General features: G+C 42.3%; 2 protein-coding genes across 12 annotated transcripts in view; one reads left to right on the forward strand and one right to left on the reverse strand.

The window, feature by feature from the left end:
• Positions 1–8,815, forward strand: part of bmal1a (basic helix-loop-helix ARNT like 1a) — a 68,181-nt gene extending 59,366 nt beyond the window's left edge. For all 6 annotated transcript variants that reach the window (XM_072592510.1, XM_072592513.1, XM_072592511.1 and 3 more), the window contains 3 exons: positions 2,818–2,911; positions 4,211–4,313; positions 7,996–8,815. In XM_072592510.1, coding sequence (XP_072448611.1) covers positions 2,818–2,911; positions 4,211–4,313; positions 7,996–8,153 — 355 coding nt within the window. In that variant the 3' untranslated portion in view covers positions 8,154–8,815. The remainder of the gene's footprint in view (positions 1–2,817; positions 2,912–4,210; positions 4,314–7,995) is intronic.
• Positions 8,816–10,710: 1,895 nt separating this feature from the next.
• The window catches only part of btbd10b (BTB (POZ) domain containing 10b), a 100,241-nt gene continuing 84,785 nt past the window's right edge, over positions 10,711–26,166 (reverse strand). For all 6 annotated transcript variants that reach the window (XM_072592516.1, XM_072592520.1, XM_072592517.1 and 3 more), the window contains 2 exons: positions 13,535–13,645; positions 10,711–11,664 (listed from right to left, as the gene is read on the reverse strand). In XM_072592516.1, coding sequence (XP_072448617.1) covers positions 11,354–11,664; positions 13,535–13,645 — 422 coding nt within the window. In that variant the 3' untranslated portion in view covers positions 10,711–11,353. The remainder of the gene's footprint in view (positions 11,665–13,534; positions 13,646–26,166) is intronic.

Genomic DNA, 26,166 nt, shown 5'->3' on the forward strand with positions numbered 1-26,166 from the left:
CCGCATCAATGTTGTGGGTTCAAATCCCTGTGTGAACACGTGAGCACAAAAACCAGGTTGACATCCTCAGTGCATCACTGCGGGTGTGCTGCACTGTCTGAGATCTGGAGTCTTGGCTTTGAAAAGTTCAGCAAGCCCCTGTTACCCACCATGAGAAAAGACGGGCAGTTCTGCCAGCCGTTGGGATCAATATTGTACTACCATGAACAACACTTAAAAACAGAAAACCTGGTTATTGTTACATTCCTGTTTGTGGGAACTCGCTGTGTGCGTTTTCGCTCCCCTGTTTCTTAGGTTACAACAGTTACTGTATGACAGAAAAGACTATTTCAATTGCTTCAAAGTGTTTTGGGATATTGTGAAGTTCTGATATGTGCATCCGTTGTTTCTTTGTGTGCTGAATGGCTACGGGAACATTGAATAGAGGTATTTAATATTTTAAGTTTTTTATTGATAGAGTAAGGGGAGGAGAACCTCTTTCCGCAGGCAGAAGGATTGATCACCAGAGGGCGCACATTTAAGGTACACAGGAACCTCGGTTATTCGAAGGACACGGACGGGGAGAATTTAGTTTGGTTAATCAAATGCCGGATAACATAGTTCCCCCAAGCATCGGGACCTTGCAATCTTTGCGGATAATCTGATATTCAGATTAATTGAGGTTCCTCTGTAATTGGGAAAAGGGCTGAGGGGGTGAGATTATTTACGCAGCAAGTGAAATACCCCACCTGAGTGGGGATGGGAAGCAGATTCGACAGCAACTTTCAATAAGAAGTAGGAGAAATATTTGAGAATTTTTCAGGCCTATGGGTTTAGTATAAGGGGGTGAGCTGAATTGGATAACTAACTTCAGTGAGCCGACCACCATGAGGGGCCAACCGATTTCATGCCTGTTGTATGGTTCTAAAAGACAACGTTGCCACAATATTACGGGACCATGGGGCTGCTGTTTTGTTAAAGAAAGATAACTGGTGGTAGTTTAACATGCCTCAGGTGAGGGGAGAAGTTGAGAAGAAGGCTCCTTCATGGAGTCCTGTAGAGTGCGGCATTTGAACCAACTCTTCATTACAAGCTTGCTGCCCAGCCAACTGAGCCTTGCTTCTGTGACTTCATTCTAAGATTATTCTATCGTTTTGGCATATTCCTAATGTTTCTGATAATAATCCCCTCGCAGCTTGGCTGTTACATTCAACCCAAGAGAAGCTTCTGACTCATTTATGCCACAACCAAGGTCACTGATTTGAATTTCCCCTCACCTTGCCTGATGTTGCTTCTGTGTTAGCATGTCTGCTGCCGAAACTTTCCTTGTGCCTTTTCTATCTCTAGACTTGACTAACGCAATCCTGGGGGTTTCCCATATTCTATGAGAGACCTACAGCATGGAAACAGGCTCTTTGACCCATCACTTTCACCCTGACCAAAAGCAACTACCAAACTATTCGAATCCCACTTTCCATCACTTGGCTCATAGCCTTGGAATTGCAGCTGGATTTTTAAATATTTAGGAGGCTTCTGCCACTCTTACTAAGTTCCAGATTCCCACCAGCCTCTGGTTGAAAGGTTCTAAACCTTCTGGTCCTTGTCTAAGTCTATGCCCCTTGGTCATTGATCCCTTTATCAAAAAAAAATTCTGTCTTCCCTATCCATGCCCCTCATAATTTTATCTCAATTTTACCCCTCTGCTATCAATATCCAATCTCTCCTCTTAACTGAAACTGAAACAGCCCAGACAACATCCTGGTAAATCCCCTCTGTCCCCTCTTCAGTGCAGTCACATCCCTTCTGTAAATGTGGATTCCACATGTGGAACTGCGTACAGTACTCTAACTGTGGCCTCACCAATGTCTTATACAGTTCAAGCATAACCTCCCTCATCTTAATTTCTTTGCCTCAGCTAATAAAGGGAAGTATACCATAGGCTGCCTTAACCACTTCATCTATCTGCCCTGGTGGGGCATACACACCAAGATCCTTCTGATACTCTGGGCTTCCTAGGTCCTATCGTTTTTCATGTTTATCCTGCCCAAATGCATTATCAAACACACTCGGTAGGTTTAAGGTAAGCTAAAACTCTGCTGCTCACTTTTAATTCACCCCATTCTTCTGCCACCCTTGCGCCCACTGACCTCCATTTGTCTCCATTAGTTCAGACTTTAAACTTTCCTCCTTGTTTTCAAATACCACCCCACCCCCACCCCTCATGGTCTCCCCCTCGTCCCTATGTCTGTAATCTCCTCCAGCCCCACAATCCGCAAAGGTATTTGTGCTTCTGTAATTCAGGTCTCTTTTGCATCTCTGATTTTTATTGCTGTGGGTTCTCTGGGCCAACATGGCACCTATTGTTAAAGTTCGCTTGCGAATGTAACTTTAAGAAAGTTCTGGAATTTACATATGAAAGAACTGAAACCATTCTAAAAGGTGAGAGACTTAACAAACAATCCAGGCCTTTTTCAAAATATAATTTCAGTTACATCGCACTGTAAACTTTTGCTATAATTTCTGTGTCCAACAATCTTGTACGCCACAACCACCTGATGAAGGAGCAGCGCTATGAAAGCTAGTGCTTCCAAATATACCTGTTGGACTATAACCTGGTGTTGTGATCATTAACTTTCTCCTAACCCTCCACTATACTATCTCACTGTCCTGATTTAAGACATCCTCAAAACTTATCTCCTTGGCCAGGCTTTTCATCACCTGATATAATATCCACTTGTTTGTCCTGGTGTCGATTTCGCTTTATAATGTTCCTGTGAAGTGCTGAACATTAAAGCCACTATATAAGTTGTTATTGAGATGTGACTTTGTATTTGACAGGATTAGAGGATCCTCCCCTTCAAGCTGCAGTTCCAGTCCGCTTAACATCACCAGTACCCCACCACCTGACACATCATCTCCTGGTGGAAAGAAGGTAGGAAATATCTCTGGGTTTGTACCATCTTTGGTTCAGGGTCAAAGAAGTGAAGGTAGCCAATGCTGTTCTTATTGAGACCACTTGATGGCAGTATTACCCCAAAAAGACAATGGCAAGAATTGCAAGTTGCTGGAGAGGTCAGGCTGTTAAACTACATTCAATTAAAAATCTCACACCAGGTTATAGTCCAACAGATTAATTGGAAGCACACTAGCTTTTGGAGCGATGCTCCTTCATCAGGTCCAACACCAGCATCTCCAAGTTATGACTACATTCAGAGTCAAGTGTGTGGTGCTGGAAAAGCACAGCAGATCAGGCAGCATCCGAGGAGCAGGAGAATCCATGTTTCGGTCAAGAGCCCTTCATCAGGAATGACGCTTGTGAGCCGAGAGGGTGAAGAGATAAACAGGAGGGTGGTGGGGATGGGGAATGGTAGCTAAGAGTGTGACAGGTAGATGGAGGTGGGGCTCTTGCCCGAAAATGTTGATTCGCCTGCTCTTCAGATGTTGCCTGGTCTGCTGTGCTTTCCCAGCAACACCATACTCTTGCATCTGATCTCCAGCATCTGCAATCCTCACTTTCTCCTGTAACTACATTCAGCCCTGTACTATGTGCAATTAAAAGACCTCCCATAACCTCTAACTACCAGTGAAAAATTAATTCTATGGGAGAATCAACATTAGCAAATCAGAACTCTCTTAGATTATCTTTAGTTCATCTAAGTTAAGCAGTTATTGAGACAGTCATCTTTCAGATGAAATGTTGAACAGAGTCCTGTCTGCTTCCTCAAGTCGATGTAAAAGATCCCACAGCATTTTGAAGAAAAGCTTTAGTTGTTTTAGATTAGATTAGATTAGATTAGATTACAGTGTGGAAACAGGCCCTTCGGCCCAACAAGTCCACACCGACCCGCTGAAACGCAACCCACCCATACCCCGACATTTACCCCTTACCTAACACTATAGGCAATTTAGCATGGCCAATTCACCTGACCTGCACATCTTTGTCTCTGAACTCTGGAATTCCCCCCTCTACCTCGCCTTCTCCTTGAACACTCCTTTAAAACCTACCACTTTGACCAAGATTTTGGTCATCTGACTTAGTGTGACTCTGAGATGCAACAGAAGACGTTTTGTTTCATAGTGCTTCTGCGAAGTGTCATGGGATATTTTGTTGTGTAAATATAAAGCTGTTGTTGTATGGCTAAACTGAGACATTGCCAGTGGATTGGTTATTTAGTTGAATCCGATTTATTCTGTGACAGTCTGATGTTGATGATGCTGTGTCTCTCTGTAGATTCTGAATGGTGGTTCTACAGACGTGACGAATGCTGGAGCACTGGCCACGCATGTAACAGACAGTACAGGCTATCCATACTCGGACAACACCTCTCTACTTAGTAAGTTTTGCACTCTTTGGTATCGCTTGGAAATCATGTCAGTTTTACCCAGTTCAAAAACTGTAAATTGCATTGGACCCTTGTTGAGTGGCAGCGTAAGATAAGGTTGAATTATGGAAATGACAGCACAGGAGGAGACCCATTCAGCTTTTGTTGGTGCTGGCAGTCTGTTATAACATTTTGGCTAATATGTCCTATTCAGGTTGTCATCACTGGATGAGGATATGAGGGGTTTTGAGACTATGCAGATTTGATTTACCAAACTGTCTCCTTGAGTAATCGATCTTCACTGCAAGGTTAGGTTGGAGAAGTTGGTGATGTTCTTGGGAGCAAAGGATATTGAGTGGAGAATCTGATAGAGGGTCACGAGATTAGGTTTCGATTAGGTAGACCAAGAAAAGCTGTTCCAATTTACCTGATGATACGAGGTCACAGATTTTAAGGTTTTGGTGGGAGATGCAGAGGGTTTGTGAGGAAGACCCCAGTAGAAGCAGAGACAATACATAATTTCAAAAGAAAATTGGGTGTGCACCTGAGGGAACCCTGCAATTTTGTTTCCAGGCCTAATCTGAAGGAATAGGCAGAAAATGCCTGTCTCACTCTATGGAGAACAAGGTGCATGGACTCAAATAGGGCCCAGTGGCCTCCTGTGACATAATATTTCTGTGATTGTGCCATTTCCTATTTCCTATCCCTTTTTTAAATTCTTCCTTCTGCGACATCATTGAAACATAACAGAAATACAATAAAGAGAAAACTGGATAAACACAAGGGAAAAAGGATAATATGGGCTAGGCCAGTACAGTATGATGAAGGGAGCCCAATAGTCTTGTTTCTCTGATGTTGGAAGTGTAGCACTAAGAGCACTACACTGTCTGATATGCTAACTTGCAGATGAAACATTGAACTGTAATTTTTATTTTTGCTGTATGTAAAAGCTCCCAATGCATTAATTTGAAGAGTAGTGGTGTTATGTTTGTCGTTGTTGGTCAGTACTTATCCATTAGTCGATATCTATAAAACAAATGATCTGGTTACTTGTGGGAGTTATGTGTGGAAGTTGCCTGCCATGTTTCGTACATTCCTACAACAGTGACTCCCCTTCAAAAGTACTTAATTGGCTGGAAAGCACTTAGAAATGTCCCAAGATGATGGAACGTTTCATTTAAATGCAAGTCTTTTTTTTCTTTACAACCTTCAATGCCCCACCCCACAATATTCACCAACAACCCTGCCTATTCTTGCAAAACCAGGCAATCAAAGTCATCGTTAGCCAGTTGGACAATTGTCAATTGTATGTCAAATAGATTTCTTTTTCCCAACCCAAACTGCAATATTTTAAGAGACGAGAATGTTGAAATGATGAGAAATAATATCCACCAATTTTTTAGTGGCTCCAAGGTTTTTAGCTTCTAGGTTGTTAGGGCCTCTTGTTCAGAAATAAGCAACTTATTCACAGAGTCTTCCAAATATCCCTGAAAGATTCTGAACTCTAGAGGCTCTTGATGAACCGTCTGACATGGCTAATCAAAATGTGCAGAAATATGAGAAGGAACAAGTTTAAAAAAAGCAAGTCCATGTCCTTTGGCTCATTGTAGGCTCTAGCTGAATGGACTCCTATTCTCATTGTAGAACAGCATCAAGGGGAGAAATAGTCTATACCTGCACTCTGTAAACAACACTGACTTTCTGGCTTCAAATTCTGGTGATGGGTCAGCACAGTAATCTATCTTTTCAAGTCTGAGGTCCGATATATTGTATATTTCCTACATTTTACTTTTTATTAAATATAGATTTATCTACAAGTCAGATAACATCATGAGGAAAGTATTTATTTTAACTGTGGGAACTTTAATGGGTTAGTTTAATAATGTGCAGGAGTTCGCAGTTATACGGGATGATTCATGGGTTGTGGAAGTAGCTACATGCTCATCCAAGCCCTGTGATTGAAGTGCTTGAGGTAGTTAATAGTGAATGGGCCATTTAATTTGAGATACTCAACACTGCTCTAGCTGACTGCCTGTAATAAAAGCTGTGTAGAATTTCAGTATCCAGCTAACAGGAGCTATGTGACAGATTCTTGTCAAGGGATACTCACTTCTCAATCTTTTTACAGTTTATTAATCTACAGTTATTGTATCTTGCTTTTGTGGTGGGAACAGTGAAATTGTTAGCACCGGCTGCCGTTATTGCACTGAAACTGACAATTATTTGGTGTGTGCACATGGATAGAATAAAGTGGACATTAAGATATTCTGAGCAGTCATTCTGCTGCTCTACAAGGTGCACTGTTGAGCTTCCCCCAGAAAACAATCAGTAGGGGAATCTTCAGAATTAACAAAATGTTTCACTGTTCTGCTATTAGTCTCACTAAAAGGTCACACCTCTTTGGAGCTCAGTTGGTTTTTAAGAGCATTGCAGTGTTTGGACATATGATTTCAGCAGGAGTAAAAGTAACAACGCCTTATCTTTGTCTTTAAATGGTCATCACTTTATTTTGAAACAGTAACCCATGGATCTCGATTCTCCTACAAGAAGATGCACCTGTTTCCACCTGCATGTTTTCAAAACCCTACAGGATCTTTTATGTCTTAATCAAGTCACCATATGTACTTAAGAACTAAAAGCAGATAAAAACTTATTCCTTCCTCATAAAACAACTTGCCCAAACCAGGTATCAGTTGAGTAAACGTTCTGTGAACAGATTCCAATGCATTTATATGCTTTCTTAAATAAGGTCAGTACTGTACATAATTTTTCAGATGTGGCCTCTTGAAAGTCCTGTATAACTGAAGTAAAATCTCTCTTTTTGCATTCAATTCCCCTTTCCATTCACAATAACATTCAATTAGTTTTCCTGTTATTTGTTGTACCAGCACACTAAGCTTTTGTGATTCATGTGTGAGGACGCCAGAATCCTCGTTATTTAAATATTATGTTTTTTTATTCTTCCTATCAAAACCAGCAATTTCACATTACCCACATCTGTCAAGATTTTGACCTCACTATGTCCTTTTTGTTATCTTCGAATATTCTCTTCATAACTGAAGTTCCTGCATGTCTTTGTGTCAACAAACTTAGCAACCTTCAATTCAGTCCCTTCATCCAAGTCACTTACTCAAACAGTAAGAATTTGTGGCAACAGCACTGATGCCCTTGGCACAGAACTTATATTATTTTGCCAACCAGGAAAAGACCCTTTGTCTTGTTATCTCTGGACTTGTTTGTTCACTTGTGATCTCAGCTGGTCTCTCGGAATTTCCTTCCTGCATCTCTGTATCCTGACTTTGTTTTTGTCCTTTAAGACCTCCGTAAACTACCTCTTTAGCCAAGTTTTTGGTTACCTGACCAATGGTGCCTTACATGACTTTGTGTCACCTTTATGTTCCTATGAAGTGCCTTTTGGAATTTTAAATAAATTATTGCATGTTTAATCTAGTAAAATTCTATATTCAGATTTACAATTCGTGAAGATTCAAATGATCTAGTTCTCTGCAGAGTGCAAATTCCACTTTATTTCATAAATTTTTCAGCACCAATAACATTTTCACCCTATTTGGAATTCCCCATCATGTATCCCTTTGCTTTTGTAACATCTTTATCCAGCTCTAGTTGTTTTGTGGTTTCTATACTGCGCAAAGTTTGTCTTTATCCAATTTCACCTTCACTTCCCCTTTTTCAGGTGGCAACTCTCACCTAGGTATTGATATGATTGAAGATCGTTCATCCAGTAGTCCCAGCAATGACGAAGCAGCCATGGCTGTGATCATGAGCCTTCTGGAGGCAGACGCAGGGCTTGGAGGTCCAGTCGATTTTAGTGACTTGCCATGGCCCCTTTGAACAATGTTGAGGACCCCAAGTGGTTTATACAAAGAGGAGCGTGTTAAGTTGAACACTGATGAAACTACTCATCAGAACTATTGCCAATGTGTGTCTGTGTTGCTTATTGACTTGCACGTAGCTGAAACACTCGTGTGGATCCTGCAAAGATGCTTCAATTCCATCCCAACCCATTGCATTTGTGGAGCAAGTTGCTACATTAATCTTGATGAGTTTCCATTGGGGATGTTTTAAGCCGGTTTAAATTTTTCTTGCACTTTCTGGAGCCTAACTTTGGAAAACACCAAGATCCCCATGTGTGCAATCCTTTCTGCAAAGCTAATTGTGTCAAAGTTTGTTTTTCTTGCATTGTTCTGTCTCATATTATATATATATATATATACACACAAATATTTATTGTATTAGCCATGAAATGCTGCTGTTTTAAAATTGTAGAGTTGATCTGGTTTGCCATTTGTACAGTTTATTTTTACACAAATCACTTTGTACAGAGAGAATTTGCTGTTTTAAAACCTTGATCTTAGTTAATATATTTGTATATAAGTGTGTAAACTGGATTTGTACTGATGCTGTCCTTTTATCCCATAAAATGGAGATAAAAGACCCTGATGTTTTAGTTATATACATTAAATTCATTTTAATTTATTCCTCTACCCAAATTACTGCCATGTAGAGTATTTGCCATTTTATGACTATACCATGCCAACAGTATCCCACAAAAACAATACATAATAATGTGAAGAGAGCCTGCTTTGAGATGATAGATAAAAGTTTTCTGCAGAGCCTTGAGCCACCAAATAAGATTCCAGATGAGCAAAGGAACTGCTGTCCAGATAAAAAAAGTGAATAGTTTGCTGTGTGTTAATGACGGGAATTTCAACGCCTTCTCATTATCTATCTTGTTCCTTCCTTTCTCCAACTTTCACATAACCCTGCAGTCTCTACATGCCTGATTTTTATTGGTCACTGTCTTCAGCTGGGCCCAAAGTTCTGAAATTCTTTCCCTAAAGCTGTCTGAAGATTTCTCCTCGGCCAAGTTTTTAGTCACCATTTCCTTCTGGGAATAGTTGTCAAATTTTATTTTGACAGTGCTCGTGCCGAAGCACCTTAGGATATTTGTTTGTTGAAAGGGTCTTTGACTAGTTGTAGAAATCAATTAATGAACCTACAACAAACCCAGACGAGGTTAAAGAAAACTGCCAGTGATAGAGATCTTTGAGAATTAAAGGCTCAAACTGAGTTGTTGCTCCCAAGCAGACAACACTTGGATGGGGTTATAACTAACTATACTCACGTTACCTCAGTAGGACATCTCAAAGTGCTTTATAACTAAAGTTGCAGAAGGTGGTCTATAAATGCATTTTTTCCAAATATACTTCCCTGTACAGTAAGTGGAGAGTGTCTTAAATTGATGGATAAACTCCAAAGATGCATCCTTGAATCCCCAAGTGCTTTTTTAAAAAAAAGTTTAAGCACTTATTCTATAAAGTGAGAAATATTTACTCTCAACTTGCTAAGTTAGTTGTCATTGTTCTTACTTTCATAGTCTGAATATCACTGGAAGAATGTAGTTCTGAGGATTAAGGGATTTTCAGTTAGTCAATTGGATTACCAGATTAATCTAAATGATTACTTGGATTTTGAAATTATAACCTTGACTAAGTTTCAGCACCTTTAACCACCTAATGTTTTATAAAACAAAATGTAGGACTTTAAAGTACACCTTAGGTCAGAAGGAGGTTCAGATTCTTCCCTGACACATAAAAGAAAAGTCCTTTTTGAAGACATGCTAGTAATAAGAGGATGGAACAGATTGTGAACTGTGAATGATTTCTCAATCTTGGTTAATTTATAGCCAACCGTCTCTCTGTATGATCAGATTCAGTATTAACATGAAATCTAATGCTGCAGGTTCCTAGTCAATGTTTTCTGCAGGCTAGTAGATACCCTACTAGATCTGGATAGGATTTGTATAAAACACCCATTTCTGAGATGCATTCTATGGGGCCCATTCAGCACACTGAAATCTGACCCTGATGCTCAGAACATCCTACCCTATCCCTATAACCCTGCACAGCTTTGGACTGTCCAAATAAAAACTTAGAGCCCAAGAAGAATCCACACAACCAGAGTAGAATTGAACCTGGGTCCCTGTGAGGCAGCACTGCTAACTACTCAACCACTTGAATTCTGTTATGAGAGAAATATTTATTCTCATCAGTAATTTGTGCTGTATGAAATTAAACATTTTTATTCATACACCATGAACTGTAGCTCAAAGGTTGTGGATTCAGCTTCCACACCCAAGATATAAGCCACTAATCCACACTAAAACGGTCCTACTGAGCAAGAACCTATTGCCTTAATGGACTCAGGGCCCACTTGTCCTTTTGGATTGACAAAAGCTGGTTTATGTTGTGGAAGAACAGGGAATTTCAACTTTTAAAATCAGAAGATCTGGGGATGCTTGGCACATGCTCAAAAATAAATTGAAGAGGTGGAGTTGCTGCAAGATCTTGTGAAAAGTAACCTGTTTGAGAAAATTTCACACAAAAGAAATGCTTGTGATGTTTATTTATATAATCATTCATTAGCTGTTAGAAATACAAGAAACACTCCTGCAACATGTACACAGACTTGAGAAAATTAAGAGACTTCAAATGGCTTCACAGGACAGCAATAATCTCTGGCATACAGCAATACCTAGAGTATAGACATTTATCCCACACCAAAAAATACCTGTACCTGAAGAGTGTTTATTGAACCACCAGGGCTAATTTGGTATGCAAGATGTGAATATTCCCTTCACTAAAGTGTCATCACACATCATGTTGAATGTGCTGCGCCAGCAGAAGTTTAATTGCATTTCACAGAACACTTGGCTAAAAGACAAGTACAGACCAAAGCCATTCCCCAATATGTAGCACCTAGACTGCAACAGTGTGCATTTAAAAATAATGTAGAGGAAGAAACAACAGCTTTCCCTTCTGACAGCAAAAGCAGGTTGCTTTTGACCAGATAGATGATAAATGTTGTAACTTAAGACGTGTAGCAGGTCACTTGGTTACGATCACACTTTGTTCTTATTGGTGTACGATACTGACACACTGTTTTGCACAGAAACGCATCAGGACGACATCAATCAGCAGCAGCATGCTTAACAGCCTCCTCGTCTTCCCCCAGCCCTATCACATACATTGTCAGACAGCTGGGGGTTGAGGGTCCAGCTCCAGGTCATTGTTGCTGTTGGCAGGGTGATTGGGCAGAACATCCAGCTCATCCACCTGGGGTGTAGGGTGCATGACAACAAGCTGGTCCTGTGGGATGTCTGCTGCTGCTGCCGCCAGATTGGTGATGGACTTGCTCTTCACGCACTGGAAGTCGACGTGACGACTCTTACCCTCCTCCTTCTCCCAGGACATCCTGATGAATGGTCGCTGGACATAGTTGTAGATGACCTCAGGCCGGCCACCTGGCCTTTTCTTCACTTTCTCCTTGTACGTGGGGTAACCTGAAAACATAAGGTATCAGTGTTACTGGGATTGAGCACTTAGCAGGATACACAAGCTAACATTTCTGGATTGTGGGAAGGTGAGAGGAGGAACAAGAAGCAGAAGAGGAGGTGGGGTAAATGTCAAAGGGAAGGGAGAAGAAACTTAATTAGCCAACACCTTTTACATTGAGTTGCTTTGTGGAATTGACAAAGAAACTGTTCTGAGAGCAGCCACTGTTTATAGGGATGAACAGCTATTCCATATTAATGACGTTGCTTGCTGTCTCAGTATAACTGAGATCTACTAGATCTGTTCTGTCCACTAAAGAAAGAATTAATTAGTCAATTAATGACTCATCAGTAAAGTGATGGAAGACTGGTCAATAGTGGCCAGTTCAGTTAAAATCCTTCAAACCCTGTCCTTACAACACTGCAAAATGACAGTTCACTACCAGCTTCCTAAGGGCAATAAAGGATCTACAATAAACGTAATGCTAACACCTCATGATTAAGATGGAGAGGCAGAAAGTTCAACTGATAATACCAAACTGGTACAAAGACATCCCAAAGAGTTTGGTCATTTGTTGTCTGCTACTAGACACTACAGCCAATATACATGGCTTATCAGTAAAACTAAAGAACAGAAATAACACAAATTTATGCCAGCAGTTCCTCTTCAAAATGTAGAAGATTGAGAGATAATCATAGCAGTGGACCAGTGCAAAACTTTGGAGGGGGATGCCTTAAAATTCAAGCTAGGCTGTTTAGAAATGGTGTCAAGAAGCAGCATTTCATTAAAAGGATAATGGAACTCGAGAACTCTGCTCCATAAAGATCGTGTAAACTGAGGTTATAAGTAAAATTTCAAAGGCAAGACTGACGAGAGTTTTATTAGGTAATTGCTCACATGCACAGAACCAAGTTGTGAAAATAAAGTTAAGGTACCATTCGGCCATCATTTTACAAACTGGCTGATGACTCATTTCTTTTGTTCCTACCAGAGGGTCCATTTTTAAAGATCTGTCACAAGACTGATGCACTGTGCAGAGGATTCTCTCGTTGCAGTTCAAGAGAGGGTTGTGAGAATCGTGCCCATCCATCCCAGGATTGGCTTTGGATACACACATGCTTCTGAAAGCTAGCTTGAAATCAAGCTGAAACTGAGGGAATGAAAACCTTTTCTGTACAAACTAAGTTTTAAATCACAACCCCAGGTTATAGTCCAACAGGTTTATTTGGAAGCACTGCTCCACAATTACCTGATGAAGGAACAGTGCTCCGAAAGCTAGTGCTTCCAAATAAAACCTAATTAGGTGTTGTGATTTTTAATTTTGTCCACCCCAATCCAACACCGGCATCTCCAAATCACGAGTGTAAGCGGCAAGCATGGGATGAACTGGAGCTGTTGTATTGCAGTTTCACCTGGATGAGGGAGTGTTATGTAGAACTGCTACAGATATGCAATCCGAGGTCACATCATAGCTCGTGCAGGGAAAAGAACAAGGTGCCACACTGCCAACACTGAGCTGGAGCTACACTGCAATACCCTTGGGTAACACTAAAGACTGATGGCATAAGGGAGCAGTGATCTGGAGTGAGCGTCTCTGAATATGATATGCAAGGCATCATTGTGGGTCACAATGGTGGAGCAGTTGGTTTTTTCCTGATGAATATTTTGTATCTTTAAGAAACCTGGGATGGAAATGCTGCTGGAGGGCAAGAATGTGGAGTGGGACAATTCTGCTCTCACCTAACAAATTGTTAATAATCCTTCAGATGGATGATGCTGAGTTAAAATGTACTTGAGTTTACTGATCACTTACCATTCTAAATACTTGCCATGATGTACAAAGTTAAACCAATGCTTTATTCAGGTAACAGAGCTTACCTTCAATACCCAATCTTATCTTCTTCAAACCTCGCTCTTTCAGAACAGTCTTGGCTACATCTCTGTTCTCGATATATTTGAAGAATCGGTATAATTTTGTACTGTAAATAACTTGAGAAACAAGACTAACATTACCAGTTATACTTTGGTAAGGAAATATGAATTAATTTGTATATATTTTCTTTCAAGTACATTTAGCACAGGCTCCAAAGCATTGGCTCACTCTTATACCTTCCATACTTAGTTGAAGCGTGTTAGTTCTGATACCTGCTGTGTGGGATTTGACCAGGGTTATTCCAAGCAATGAAGCTTATGAAAAATGTGGGAAAGAGACAGTGTCTCATGTTGCCTATTCTATTAAATAATTACATAATTAAAAAAAAATTAAAACAAAATCTTTGACACACTCAATCTACACTCAATATTGTAAATTGGTTGGCAAGTGGAAAGAAGTTTAGGAAAATTAATCTTTGGTAAATAGTTTTTGCTCACTCTTTGTTGTCATAAGCTCGCCTGTTCAACTAGATGCCAAGGCAATGAAAGAATGGTTCCCGAGTTGGGGAAAGGTTTGGACAGTAAGATGCAAGAGAGTATGATAGTTATAGCACGTGGGTCCTCTATAAATACAGTCTGGAAAATGTGAGGAACGCAGATGCTCGAAATCAGAGTCAAAGAGTGTGGTACTGGAAAAACACAGCTGGTCAGGCAGCATCTGAGCAGCAGGACAGCAAACGTTTCGAGCATAAGCTCTTCATCAGGAATGATCTCTGAAACATTCCATAAATTGGCGTCCCATCTCCCCAACGGAGAGGAGACTACATCGAGAGCAACAGACACAGTAGATGACTTGTGTGGAAGTACAGCTAGATTTCAGTCAGATATCCTTTGGGGCCTCAGAGGGAGGTGAGGGAAGGTGGCATGGGCGCAGGCTTTGCACTTCTTGCAGTGGCAAGGGAAGGTGCCGGGAGGGAAAGGTCGGGGGGGTGGTCATGGATCTAACAAGGGATGCCCTCCAATGAAACTCCTCCACTTCCCGCACCTCTGCCCTTGAACCCCACCCCTCCAACCACAAGGACAGAACCCGCCTTGCTCCTCACCTTGCACCCCACCAACCTCCAGATACAATGCATCATCCTCCGCCATTTCTGCCACTTACAAACAGACCCCACCACCAGACATATATTTCTATCCCCACCCCTATCTGCGATCCGGACAGACCATTCCATCCATGACTCGCTCATTAGATCCATGGCCTGCACCAACCCACCCTCCACTCCCAGCACCTTCCCCTGCTACTGCAAGAAGTGCAAAACCTGCACCCAACCTTGTCCAAGGCCCCAAAGGATCCTTCCACATCCGACAGTGATTTACCTGTATTTCCACACACAAGTCGATTCGCCTGCTCCTCAGATGCTGCCTGACCTGCTCTGCTTTTCCAGCACCACACACTCTACTCTGATCTCCAGCATTTGCAGTCCTCACTTTCTCCACGTCATGTACTGTGTCCTTTGCTCTTAATGTGGTCTCCTCTACACTGGGGAGACAGGACTCCAACTTGCGGAACATTTCCGAGAACATCTCTATGACACACACTAAACAACCTCACTGCTCTGTGGGTGAACACTTCAACTCCCCCTCCGCCAAGGGCATGCAAGACCTTGGCCGCCTCCACCACCAAACCCTAACCACCCGATGCCTGGAGGAAGAACGCCTCATCTTCCTCCTTAGGGCCCTCCAACCACACAGGATCAACATTTCCCTATTTCCCCCCCCCCCTCCGCAACCTTATCCCACATCAAACCTAACAGTTTGGCACCGCCCTCTTCAACTGTCCCATCTGTCCATCTTCCTTCCCACCCGCCCACTCCACCCTCCTCTCCGACATATCACCTTCATCCCCACCTATCGCATTTCCAGCTACATTCCCATTCTCTCTTCTCTCTCTCCCCCCCCCCTTATTTATCTCTCAGCCACCTTGGGCCACCCCCTCATTCCTGATGAAGAGCTTATGCTCAAAACATGGATTCTTCTGCTCTTCAGATACTGCCTGACCGGCTGTGCTTTGCCAGCACCACACTCTTCGACCATAAGTTTTAGAACCATAAAAAACAGCAGGAAATTACTGTGCCTGTGCCCTCTTTGTTTAGAGCTATTAATCCAAGTTATCTGCAGTTTTCTTTGAGCCACTTTAATATTCTTTTCCTTCAAAATATTCATCTAATTCTTTTTTGAAAGTGGTTACTGAATCTGCTTCCACCCTTTTCATTCCACATTACAACAGCCTGTGTGTTTTTAAAAAATATTCCCTCTGCCAATGAACTTAACAAGTATCCTCTCAGACAGACCTTTCTCACAATGGGAACACTTATAGTATACTCATTAAAAAGCTGCAGGATGGGCCGATTTTTACACGTTCAACCTTATGTAACAGCAGTTGTGCCTCAGCTGTTTTATTGAATACAGCCCTGAGCCTGAAGGGTCAGCTTGGATTTGTGACATCTGTAATGTGACAAGACCTCTCCAGTTATTTCATGGAAATTTTATCAAATAAAGTTTGACACTGAACCACATAAAGATGATAGTAGGACAAGTGACCAAAAGCACTAAAGGCAAAGCTTTTAAAAAGTGTCTTAAAGAAATGAGAACCATGAAAGTTTATGGAGGGAATTCCAGCGCTTCGCACCCAGGTCACTGAGGGCAAGAGAATCAGTGACCTGGAAAGTGAATACAGGGAGTCAGGTTGGAAGCTAAAAGGTAGGACGAGCAGAATAGTAATCTCAGGATTGCTCCCGGTGCCACATGCTAGCGAGGCTGGAAACAGAAAGCGAGTGCAAATGAACACGTGGCTGCAGAGCTGGGGAAGGAGAGGGGGCTTCAGAAATGTGGATTATTGCGGTACCTTCTGGGGAAGGTGGGACCTATACAAGGAGGACAGGTTGCACCTGAACTGGAGTGGCACCAATATCCTGCGGGGGAGGTTTGTTGGAGTTCTTCGGGAGGGTTTAAATTAGTGTGACGGGGGATGGGAACTGGAGCTCTGGGTCAGAGGATAGGGTAGCTGGTGAACAGGCAGATACAGCAAGTCTGAGAGGAAGGACAGACAGTTGATAGGGCAAAGTTGCAGTCAGTGTGATAGGTTGAAGTGTGTCTATTTTAATGCAAGTAGTGTCAGAATTAAGGGTGATGAACTTAGAACAAGGATCAGTACTTGGGGCCATGATGTTGTGGCCATTACAGAGACTTGGACATCACAGGGGCAGGAATAATTGTTGGATATTCCAGGGTTGAATGTTTCAAAAGGAATAGGGAGGGAGGTAAAAGACGTGGTGGTAGCGGTGATGGAGTTTATGGGGAGTGACATTGCTATGCAGGGATAATATCACAGCTGCAGAAAGGAAGGTTGTTGAGGAGGGTTTGTCCACAGTCAGTATGGGTGGAAGTCCGAAAAAGGAAAGAAGCAGTCACCTTACCGGGAGACAGGTTTTGGAAAGATGCAACAGTAACAGGATTGTCGTCATGGGTGGCTTGAACTTCCCGAATATTGATTGGAATCTCCGTAGTGCTCATGGTTTGGATGGAGCAGATTTTGTCACGTGTCCCCAGGAAGGATTCCTGACTCAATATGTAGAGGGGAGGCCATACCGGATTTAGTGCTTGGCAACAAACCAGGTCAGGTGTCAGAACTCTGGGCTGGACAGCATTTCAGTAATAGTGATCACAACACCCTGACTTTTACTATAGTCATGGAGAGGGATAGGAGCAGACGGTATGGGAAAGTATTTAATTGGAATAGGGGGAATTACAATGCTATTAGGCAAGAACTGTGGAGCTTAAATTGGGAACATATATTCTCAGGGAAAGGCAGAAATATGGAGGCTAGTTAGTAAGCACTTGCTGCAAGATAGATTTGTCCCACTGAGGCAAGGAAGGGATGGTAGGGTGATGGAAATTTGGGTGACACGAGATATGGAACAGCTAGTAAAGAGGAAGAAGGAAGCTTATTTAAGGTTGAGGAAGCAAGGATCAAACAGGCCTCTACAGGGTAGCCAGAAGGAATTGAAGAATGGATTTAGGAGAGCTAGAAGGGGGCATGAAAAGCCTTGGCGGGTAGGCTTACGGAAAACCCAAAGACATTCTACACTTATAGGAGAAACAACAGGATGGCCAGAGTGAGGGTAGGGCCGATCAGGGATAGCGGAGGGAAATTGTGCCTGGAGTCGGTGGTGGTGGTGGGGAGGTCCTTAAATGAATACTGTCCTTCATTATTCACTACTGAGAGGGATTTTGTGATTTGAGGACAATGTGAAACAGATTGATACGCTAGATGTTGAGGAGGAGGATTTCCTGGAAATTTTGAAAAAAAAAGAGGATAAATATGTCCCCTGGGTCAGATGGGATATACTCAAATTACTACGGGACGGGAGGGAAGTGATTGCTGCGCCTTCGGCGATGATCATTGCGCCTCACTGTCCACTGTAGTACCAGTGGATTGGAGGGTGGCAAATGCTATTCCCCTGTTCAATGGAATAGGGATAACCCTGGGAATTACAGACCAGTCTTACGTCGGTGTTAGGCAAATTAGAGGATTCTGACAGACAGGACTTATTTGGAAAAGCATATTTTGATTAGAGATAGTCAACATGGCTTTGAGAAGGGTAGGTCATGCCTCACAAGCCTTAGTGAATTCTTTGAGCATGTGATAAAACACATTAATGAAGGTAGAGTAGTGGATGTAGTGTACATGAATTTTAGCAAGGCATTTGATAAGATTCTCCATGATTATCTCATTCATAAAAAGCGAGGAGGCATGGGATATAGGGAGATTTGGCTGACGAGATACAGAATCGGCTGGCGCACAGAAGACAGAGGGTGGCAGTAAATGGAAAGTATTCAGTTTCAAGCTTGGTGACTCGTGATGTTCCGCAGGAATCTGTCTGGGACCTCTGCTCTTTGTGACTTTTACAAATGACTCAGATGAGGAAGTGGAAGAGTGGGTTAGTGAGTTTGCCAATGACATGAAGGTTGGTGGAGTTGTGGATAGTGTGGAGAGCTGTTGTAGGTTGCAACGGGACATTGACAGGATGCAGAGCTGGGCTGAGAAGTGGCAGATGGAGTTCAACCTGGAAAAGTATGAAGTCATTCATTTTGGATGTTTGAAATTGAATGCAGATTACAGGGTTCAAGGCAGGATTCTTGGTGGAGAAAGAGGGATTTTGGGGTCCATGTCCATAGATCCCTCAAAGTTGCCACCCAAGTTGATAGGGTTGTTAAGAAGGCATATGGTGTGTTGGTTTTTATTAGCGGGAAATTGAGTTTAAAAGCCACAAGGTTATGCTGCAGCTCCATAAAGCTGCAGATTAGGCCACACTTGGAATGTTGTGTTCAGTTCTGGTCACCTCATCATAGGAAAGTCGTGGAAGCTTTACAGAGAGCAGGTCTTATGAAGAAAGGTTGAGGAGTTAGTGCTTTTCTCATTGGAGCAAAGGAGGATGAGAGGTGACTTGATAGAGGTGTACAAGTAGATGAGGCATAGGTAGAGTGGATAGCCTTTTCCCAGGGCAATAACTGCTATTATAAGAGGGTGTAATTTTAAGGTGATTGGAGGAAGGTTTTGGGGCGATTTCAGATGTAGGCTCTTTACACTGTGTGGTGGATGCGTGGAATGCACTGCCAGCAGCAGCAGTAGAGTCAGCAACAGTAACAATACTCAAAAAAAGTGGTTTATTTCACACAAATTGATTTTGGACATCTCAATGTTAAAAATAAAACAAAATATGCCTTCATTATGTGTAATTAAACTCCTATTAGTAAACAGGAGTTTGAATATTGCATTATTCTTAAATCAAGATAACGGAAATAGTTTACTAAGCATCATTAAGTCAAATTAACTCAAAATGCGATTTCTTCCTTGGGTTTTCACAGTGCTGGGGAGTAAGCAAGATGTTATAGCTAGTGTTTTACTGTTAAATAAACAGATGTAGAATACACAGAATTACAGGCAATTTACAGAATAGAAACAGGAAATTTGATCCATCTAATCCAGACTAGCATTTACTTTCCCTCAAACCTCCATCCATCCTACTTCCACTAACTTTATTACCATCGTGAAGATGAACAGAGAGACCTGTGTCCAGGTGTATAAATCCCTGAAAGTTGCCACCCAGATTGATATTGTTGTTAAGAAGGCACACTGTGTGCTGGCGTTTATTGGTTGGAGGATTGAGTTTCGGAGCCACGAGATCATGCTTCAGCTGTACAAGAGACTGGTAAGGCACCACCTGAAGTATTGGGTGCAGTTCTGGTTACTGCATTATAGAAAGGAAGTGGAGGCTTTGGAAAGGGTTCAGGGGAGATTTACTAGGATGTTGCCTGGTATGGCAGGAAGATCTTATGGGGAAAGAGTGACGGAAGGCTGTTTTTGTTGGAGAGAAGATGATTGAGGGGTGACTTAACCGAGATGTAGAAGATAATTAGAGGGTTAGATAGGGTGGACAGTAAGAGCCTTTTTCCTCAGATGGTGAAGGCTAACATGAGGAGACATAGGTTTAGATTAGATTAGATTAGATTAGATTACTTACAGTGTGGAAACAGGCCCCTCGGCCCAACAAGTCCACACCGCCCCGCCGAAGCGTAACCCACCCATACCCCTACATCTACCCCTTACCTAACACTACGGGCAATTTAGCATAGCCAATTCACCTGACCTGCACATCTTTGGACTGTGGGAGGAAACCGGAGCACCCGGAGGAAACCCACGCAGACACGGGGAGAACGTGCAAACTCCACACAGTCAGTCGCCTGAGGCGGGAATTGAACCCGGGTCTCCGGCGCTGTGAGGCAGCAGTGCTAACCTCTGTGCCACCGTGCCGCCCACAGATAGGACAGATAGCAGGGGTAGTTTCTTTACACAGAGAATAATAGGGGCGTGGAACGGCCTGCCTGCAACCATAGTCAACTCGCCGACATTAAGGGCATTGGACATACATACGGATAATAATGAAACGGTGTGGGTTAGATGGGCATCAGCTTAGCGCAACATAGAGGGCTAAAGGGCCTGTACTGTGCTGTAACGTTTTATGTTCTATAATCCTCTCTTCACTTACCTAGGGTTCCTTACACTAAAACAGTAACTTTGCTTCAAAAGTACTCTGTTGGCTTTAATGTGCTCTCAAATATTCATTGGCCACAAAAGCACAACAGAAATGTCAATTTGGATTTCTTTTAAATATACGGAAGCCATCTGCCTCAACCAGCCCTTGTGAAAGCATGTTTCACATCCTTACCACTTTGAGAGACTGTATGCATCTTATATGTGTGACTTCACATTCTGCTCTTCCACACAAGTGGAAATTTCAGTTTCCTTGCAGCAAACATACCAGAAATTCCTGATACCAGCACTTGATAGTCTTTGTACTTGATCCTCTGGGTACTGGAACTTCAGGACGGTAGACATATGGGATCCTTACTTATTGACTGGGAAGCATCTGTTGGATTAAATATTCTCTATTCTGCTCTCACCACCCATTTTTCCATAAAGGGCAAGGAGCACAAGGGTAGTTACCCAAGTCTTCGCCACCTCAGCCAAAAATGTTCTTTCAGATAGTAGTGATAGGTCAGTCCGTAAATGAGAAAAAGGTGGAAATGTGTTAATGGTATTAGATTTTAATTCACCCTGTCCACGCTGTTGGCAAGAAACACCGAACAAAATTCCCAAACTTTCCTAGCTCAGAGGCATTGAGAAGTTTCCTATGCAGTTACTGGACAGGACAGGAGCATTTGAAGATGATCAAGAAGGTAGCAAATAGGAATGTTTAAGTAGTAAGGGACAGTGTAGTCAGGGCATAGACATAGTTCTCTAGTTGAGGGCAAATATCCAGTTGATTGTATTGTCTGCCCAGTGCCAGAGTTGAAGACATAGACTTTGGGATGGAGAGGAATTTACAGCAGGGAAAACAAAACAACTGTGGATGCTGGAAATCTGAAACAAAAAGGAAATGGGTGGGAAAAACTCAGCACGTATAGCAGCATCTGTGAAGAGAAATGAGAGTTAACATTTCAAGTCCAGTTCTGAAGGATCAATGGATCCAAGATGTTAACTCTGCTTTTTCTTCACAGATGCTGCCAGACCTGCTAAGTTGTTCCAGCAGTTTCTGTCTTTGACCATGCACTGGGGGTTAGAGGATGATCGAGATGATCACATGATACCAACCTCATAGATGACTCAAAGAGATCATGCTTGGAAATTAGGAGCAGAATTTGAAAAGGAAAGACCATTCCCTGAGCAACAAGCAAATTGGCAGAGAGTAAATAAAACTCAAGAATTGACTGCATGTCTCAACAACTGGTATAGGAGAAATAGCTTTTAATGTGTGGGACACTGGCAATAGGTTTGGGGCAAGTAGGAGCTGTACACAGCTGGGATAAATCTGAATTATGCTGGGACCAGTGCCCCGACAAGATATATAACTAGGGGAGTAGAGAGAACCTTAAATAACCCTGTATGGTTGACTAGCCATGGCGTGGTCTGTGTGCAGTCACACACAGCAGCTTGAGTGCACGTTGGGGCGCACGTGTGTATGTCTGTGTATCTGCCTATTCATGCACACCTATATGTTTGTGTGAGGAATGGAATCACATGAGGGGAGAGGAGACTACATGTAAAGGAAATTACACGATAATAGAACAGGGTAGTAATTTACTTAAGCATAACCAGAGAAGGGTCAAAACAAACATAATAGCACCAGATGAAGTTACTGATTGAAAAAAAATGGTGAAAGACAAAATTAAAGACACTAAAGTATCTGAATACAACATGGCATTTGTAACAAAATGGATTAATTGTTAGCACAAGTTGAAATTAAACACCGAAAAATGCAAAATAGCAGGAGCAATCCTTCAAGTCTGCTCCACCATTCATGATGATCATGGTTAATCATCCAATTTAATAAACTGTTCCTGCTTTTCCTCCATATCCTTTAGCCCCAAGTGATATACCCAACATCTTCTTGAAATCATACAATGTTTTGGCCTCAACTGTTTTCTGTGGTAGCAAATTCCACAGGTTCACCACTCTTTGGGTGAAGAGATTTCTCATTTAATTTCTAAGTGGTTTACTCCGTACCCTCCGTGTGATCCCTGGATCTGGAGAATAACATAATTCTGGCATTGATGACAGCATCCTTGGCAAGTAGTGGCATTGAATCTATGACTTTGTGCTCTTATTAGCACCACAGTTTAAGCATCTGAGTTAAATGGCCATCATAAAATATTTAGAATTACTACAATGATATTTGTAATTTTATTTTACTTTTATGGAGTATGGGTACCACTGGAAAGACCAACATTTAGTACCCATCCTGAATTGTCCTTATTATGACTGTCTTGCCAGGCCACGAGTGAACCAAATGAATTTTTCCTAAGAAATAATAGTTGCTATTACCATTATTTGATGACCATCATGACTACAGCTTTCAATTAACAGAGGGGTCAGGAAGCTAGGAAATTATAGAACCATAAAATCCAGACAGTGTGAACCAGCCCATGGAGTCCACACTGACCCTTCAAAGAGCATCCCACCTAGACCCACCCCCACTCGTTCCCCCTGTAACCCTGCATTTCCCATGGCCAATCCACCTAACCTGCATATCTTTGGACAGTGGAAGGAAACTGGAGCATCTAGAAGAAACCCACCCAGACAAAGGGAGAATGTACAAACTCCATATAGTTGCCAGAGGGTGAAATCAAACCTGGGTCCCTTGCGCCCTGAGACAACAGCACTAACCATGAGACTGCTGTGCCACTGGGTGGAATAGTTCTGTTTATTTAGAATGATAATTAGTATAGTAGCTCAAAATTCAAAGATGTAGAATCAGTTTGAGTCAAGAAAAGAAATGGAACAGGTACTAATTCCACAGGCTCGCCATTACCTAGGTGAAGATCGCTATCCTAAATGGCCTATCCTTTATCCTTTGTGTGCGCCCACTGGTTTTGGACTCTGCTGTCATTGAAGTGCATCCTTCCTGCAACTAGCCTGTCTAGTCCTGTCAAAATTCTATAGATTTCTAGGCGATTTCCCACTATTCTTCTAAACGCTAGTGAATATAGTCCTAATGGATCCAGTCTCTCTCTGTATTTCAGTCAGCCATTCCAGGAATCAGTCTGGCAAAGCTTCTTAAGCAAGCGTATTCTTCCTCAGATAAGGCAATCAAAACTGTACATAATACTCTTAATAGTCTTATCAATGCCCTGTACAGTTGAACTAAAGATATCCCTGTTCTTGCACTCAAATCCTCTCATTATGAAGACCAACATACCATTTACCTTCCTCAATGCCTGCCACACCTGCATACTTGTTTTTAAGCATCTGGTGTATGAGATCACCCAGGCCTTGCTGCACTTTCTCCTTTCCCAATCCATCTCCATTAAGATAATAATCTGCCTGCTTATTTTTGCTAAGTGGATAACCTCTCATTTATCCATATCATACTGCGTCTGCTTGTACTTGCTTATACAGCATGAGCAAAACCAATGTAGTGTACAAAATCCCATGCAAGGATTGCACAAAACACTACATAGGACAAACAGGAAGACAGCTAACGATCCGTATCCATGAACACCAACACCATCATCCGTATCCAAGAAACAACATGACCAGCTATCCTTAGTAGCCACACACGCAGATGACAAGCAAAATGAGTTCGACTGGCACAACACTACTATTATAAAGACAAGCCAGAGAACAGCCAGGGAATTCCTAGAGGCATGGCACTCATCCACAGATTCAATCAATAAGCACATCAACCTGGACCCAATATACCGGCCACTGCAACGGACAGCCGGAAGCAGCAGATACAAACCACTATAAATGCCAAAGGAAACATCTCAGAAGTGCTTCACAGGAGGCTCCCAAGCACTGAGGATGTCACCTAGACAGGGGACGAAACACAAATTCCCAGCTCGGCGAACAGAACCACAACAATGAGCATCCGAGCTATAAATCTTCTCCCAAACTTTGTACTTGCCCATTTAATTTGTTCAAATTGTACTGAAGCTTCTCTGCATCCTCCTCACAGAATACCTTCCTACCCAGCTTGGTCTCACCTGCAAACTTGGAGATATGACACAGTTTCATCTAAATCATTAATATATAGTGAATTGCTGGGCATCAAAACACTGATTCCTGTGGACCTCAAGTCAATACTTGCTACTCACAAAAAGATGGGTGAAATTTAAAGAAAAACACTAGTTATCCAGAAGGTTGCTCAGTGATTGCCATGAATACTTCAGGGTATGATGCCATGCTTTATTTCTCTTATTTCATTTGTGTGATGCCAAATTACATGCAGCACAGGTAGTAATCTGGAGATTAATACCTTGGAGGCTGTATTTCTTAATTTTGAGGCTAGCTCCGCTTATTCAAGATACAGTATCTCTTTCCTTATCCTGTGTCTTTGGTACCTACATGGACCAATCCATCCCCAAATTCCTCTCCAGCCCTAAGAAATAGACAATAGACAATAGGTGCAGGAGTAGGCCATTCTGCCCTTCAAGCCTGCATCACCATTCAATATGACCATGGCTGATCATCCTTAATCAGTATCCTGTTCCTGCTTTATCTCCATAACCCTGGATTCCACAGTCCTTGAGAGCTCTACCCAACTCTTTCTTAAACGAATCCAGAGACTGGGCCTCCACTGCCCTCTGAGGCAGAACATTCCACACAGCCACCACTCTCGGGGTGAAGTAGTTTCTCCTCATCTCTGTCCTAAATGGTCTACCCCGTATTTTTAAGCTGTGTCTTCTGGTTCGGCACTCACCCATCAGCAGAAACATGTTTACTGCCTCCAGAGTGTCCAATCCTTTCATAATCTTATATGTTTCAATCAGATCCCCTCTCAGTCTTCTAAACTCAAGGGTATACAAGCCCAGTCGCTCCAGTCTTTCAGTGTAAGGTAATCCCGCCATTCCAGGAATTGACCTCGTGAACCTATGCTGCACTCCCTCAGTAGCCAGAATGTCTTTCCTCAAATTTGGAGACCAGAACTGCACACAGTATTCCAGGTGTGGTCTCACCAGGGCCCTGTACAGCTGCCAAAGAACCTCTTTGCTTCTATACTCAATCCCTCTTGTTATGAAAGCCAGCATGCTATTAGCCTTCTTCACTACCTGCTGTACCTGGATGCTTACCTGCATTGACTGGTGTACAAGAACACCCAGATCTCTTTGTACTGCCCCTTTACCTAAATTGATTCCATTTAAGTAGTAATCTGCCTTCCTGTTCTTGCCAAAGTGGATAACCATACATTTATTCACATTAAACTGCATCTGCCATGCATCTGACCACTCACCTAACTTGTCTAGGTCACCCTGTAATCTCCTAACATCCTCCTCACATTTCACCCTGCCACCCAGCTTAGTATCATCAGCAAATTTGCTAATGTTATTACTAATACCATCTTCTATATCATTAACATATAATTGTAAAAAGCTGCGGTCCCAGTACTGATCCCTGTGGTACCCGACTGGTCACTGCCTGCCATTCCGAAATGGAGCCGTTTATCACTACTGTTTCCTATCAGCCAACCAACTTTCAATCCAAGTTAGTACTTTGCCCCCATATACTGCACCCTGAC

Source organism: Chiloscyllium punctatum, chromosome 22 (assembly GCF_047496795.1).
Source record: "Chiloscyllium punctatum isolate Juve2018m chromosome 22, sChiPun1.3, whole genome shotgun sequence".
Taxonomy (NCBI): domain Eukaryota; kingdom Metazoa; phylum Chordata; class Chondrichthyes; order Orectolobiformes; family Hemiscylliidae; genus Chiloscyllium; species Chiloscyllium punctatum.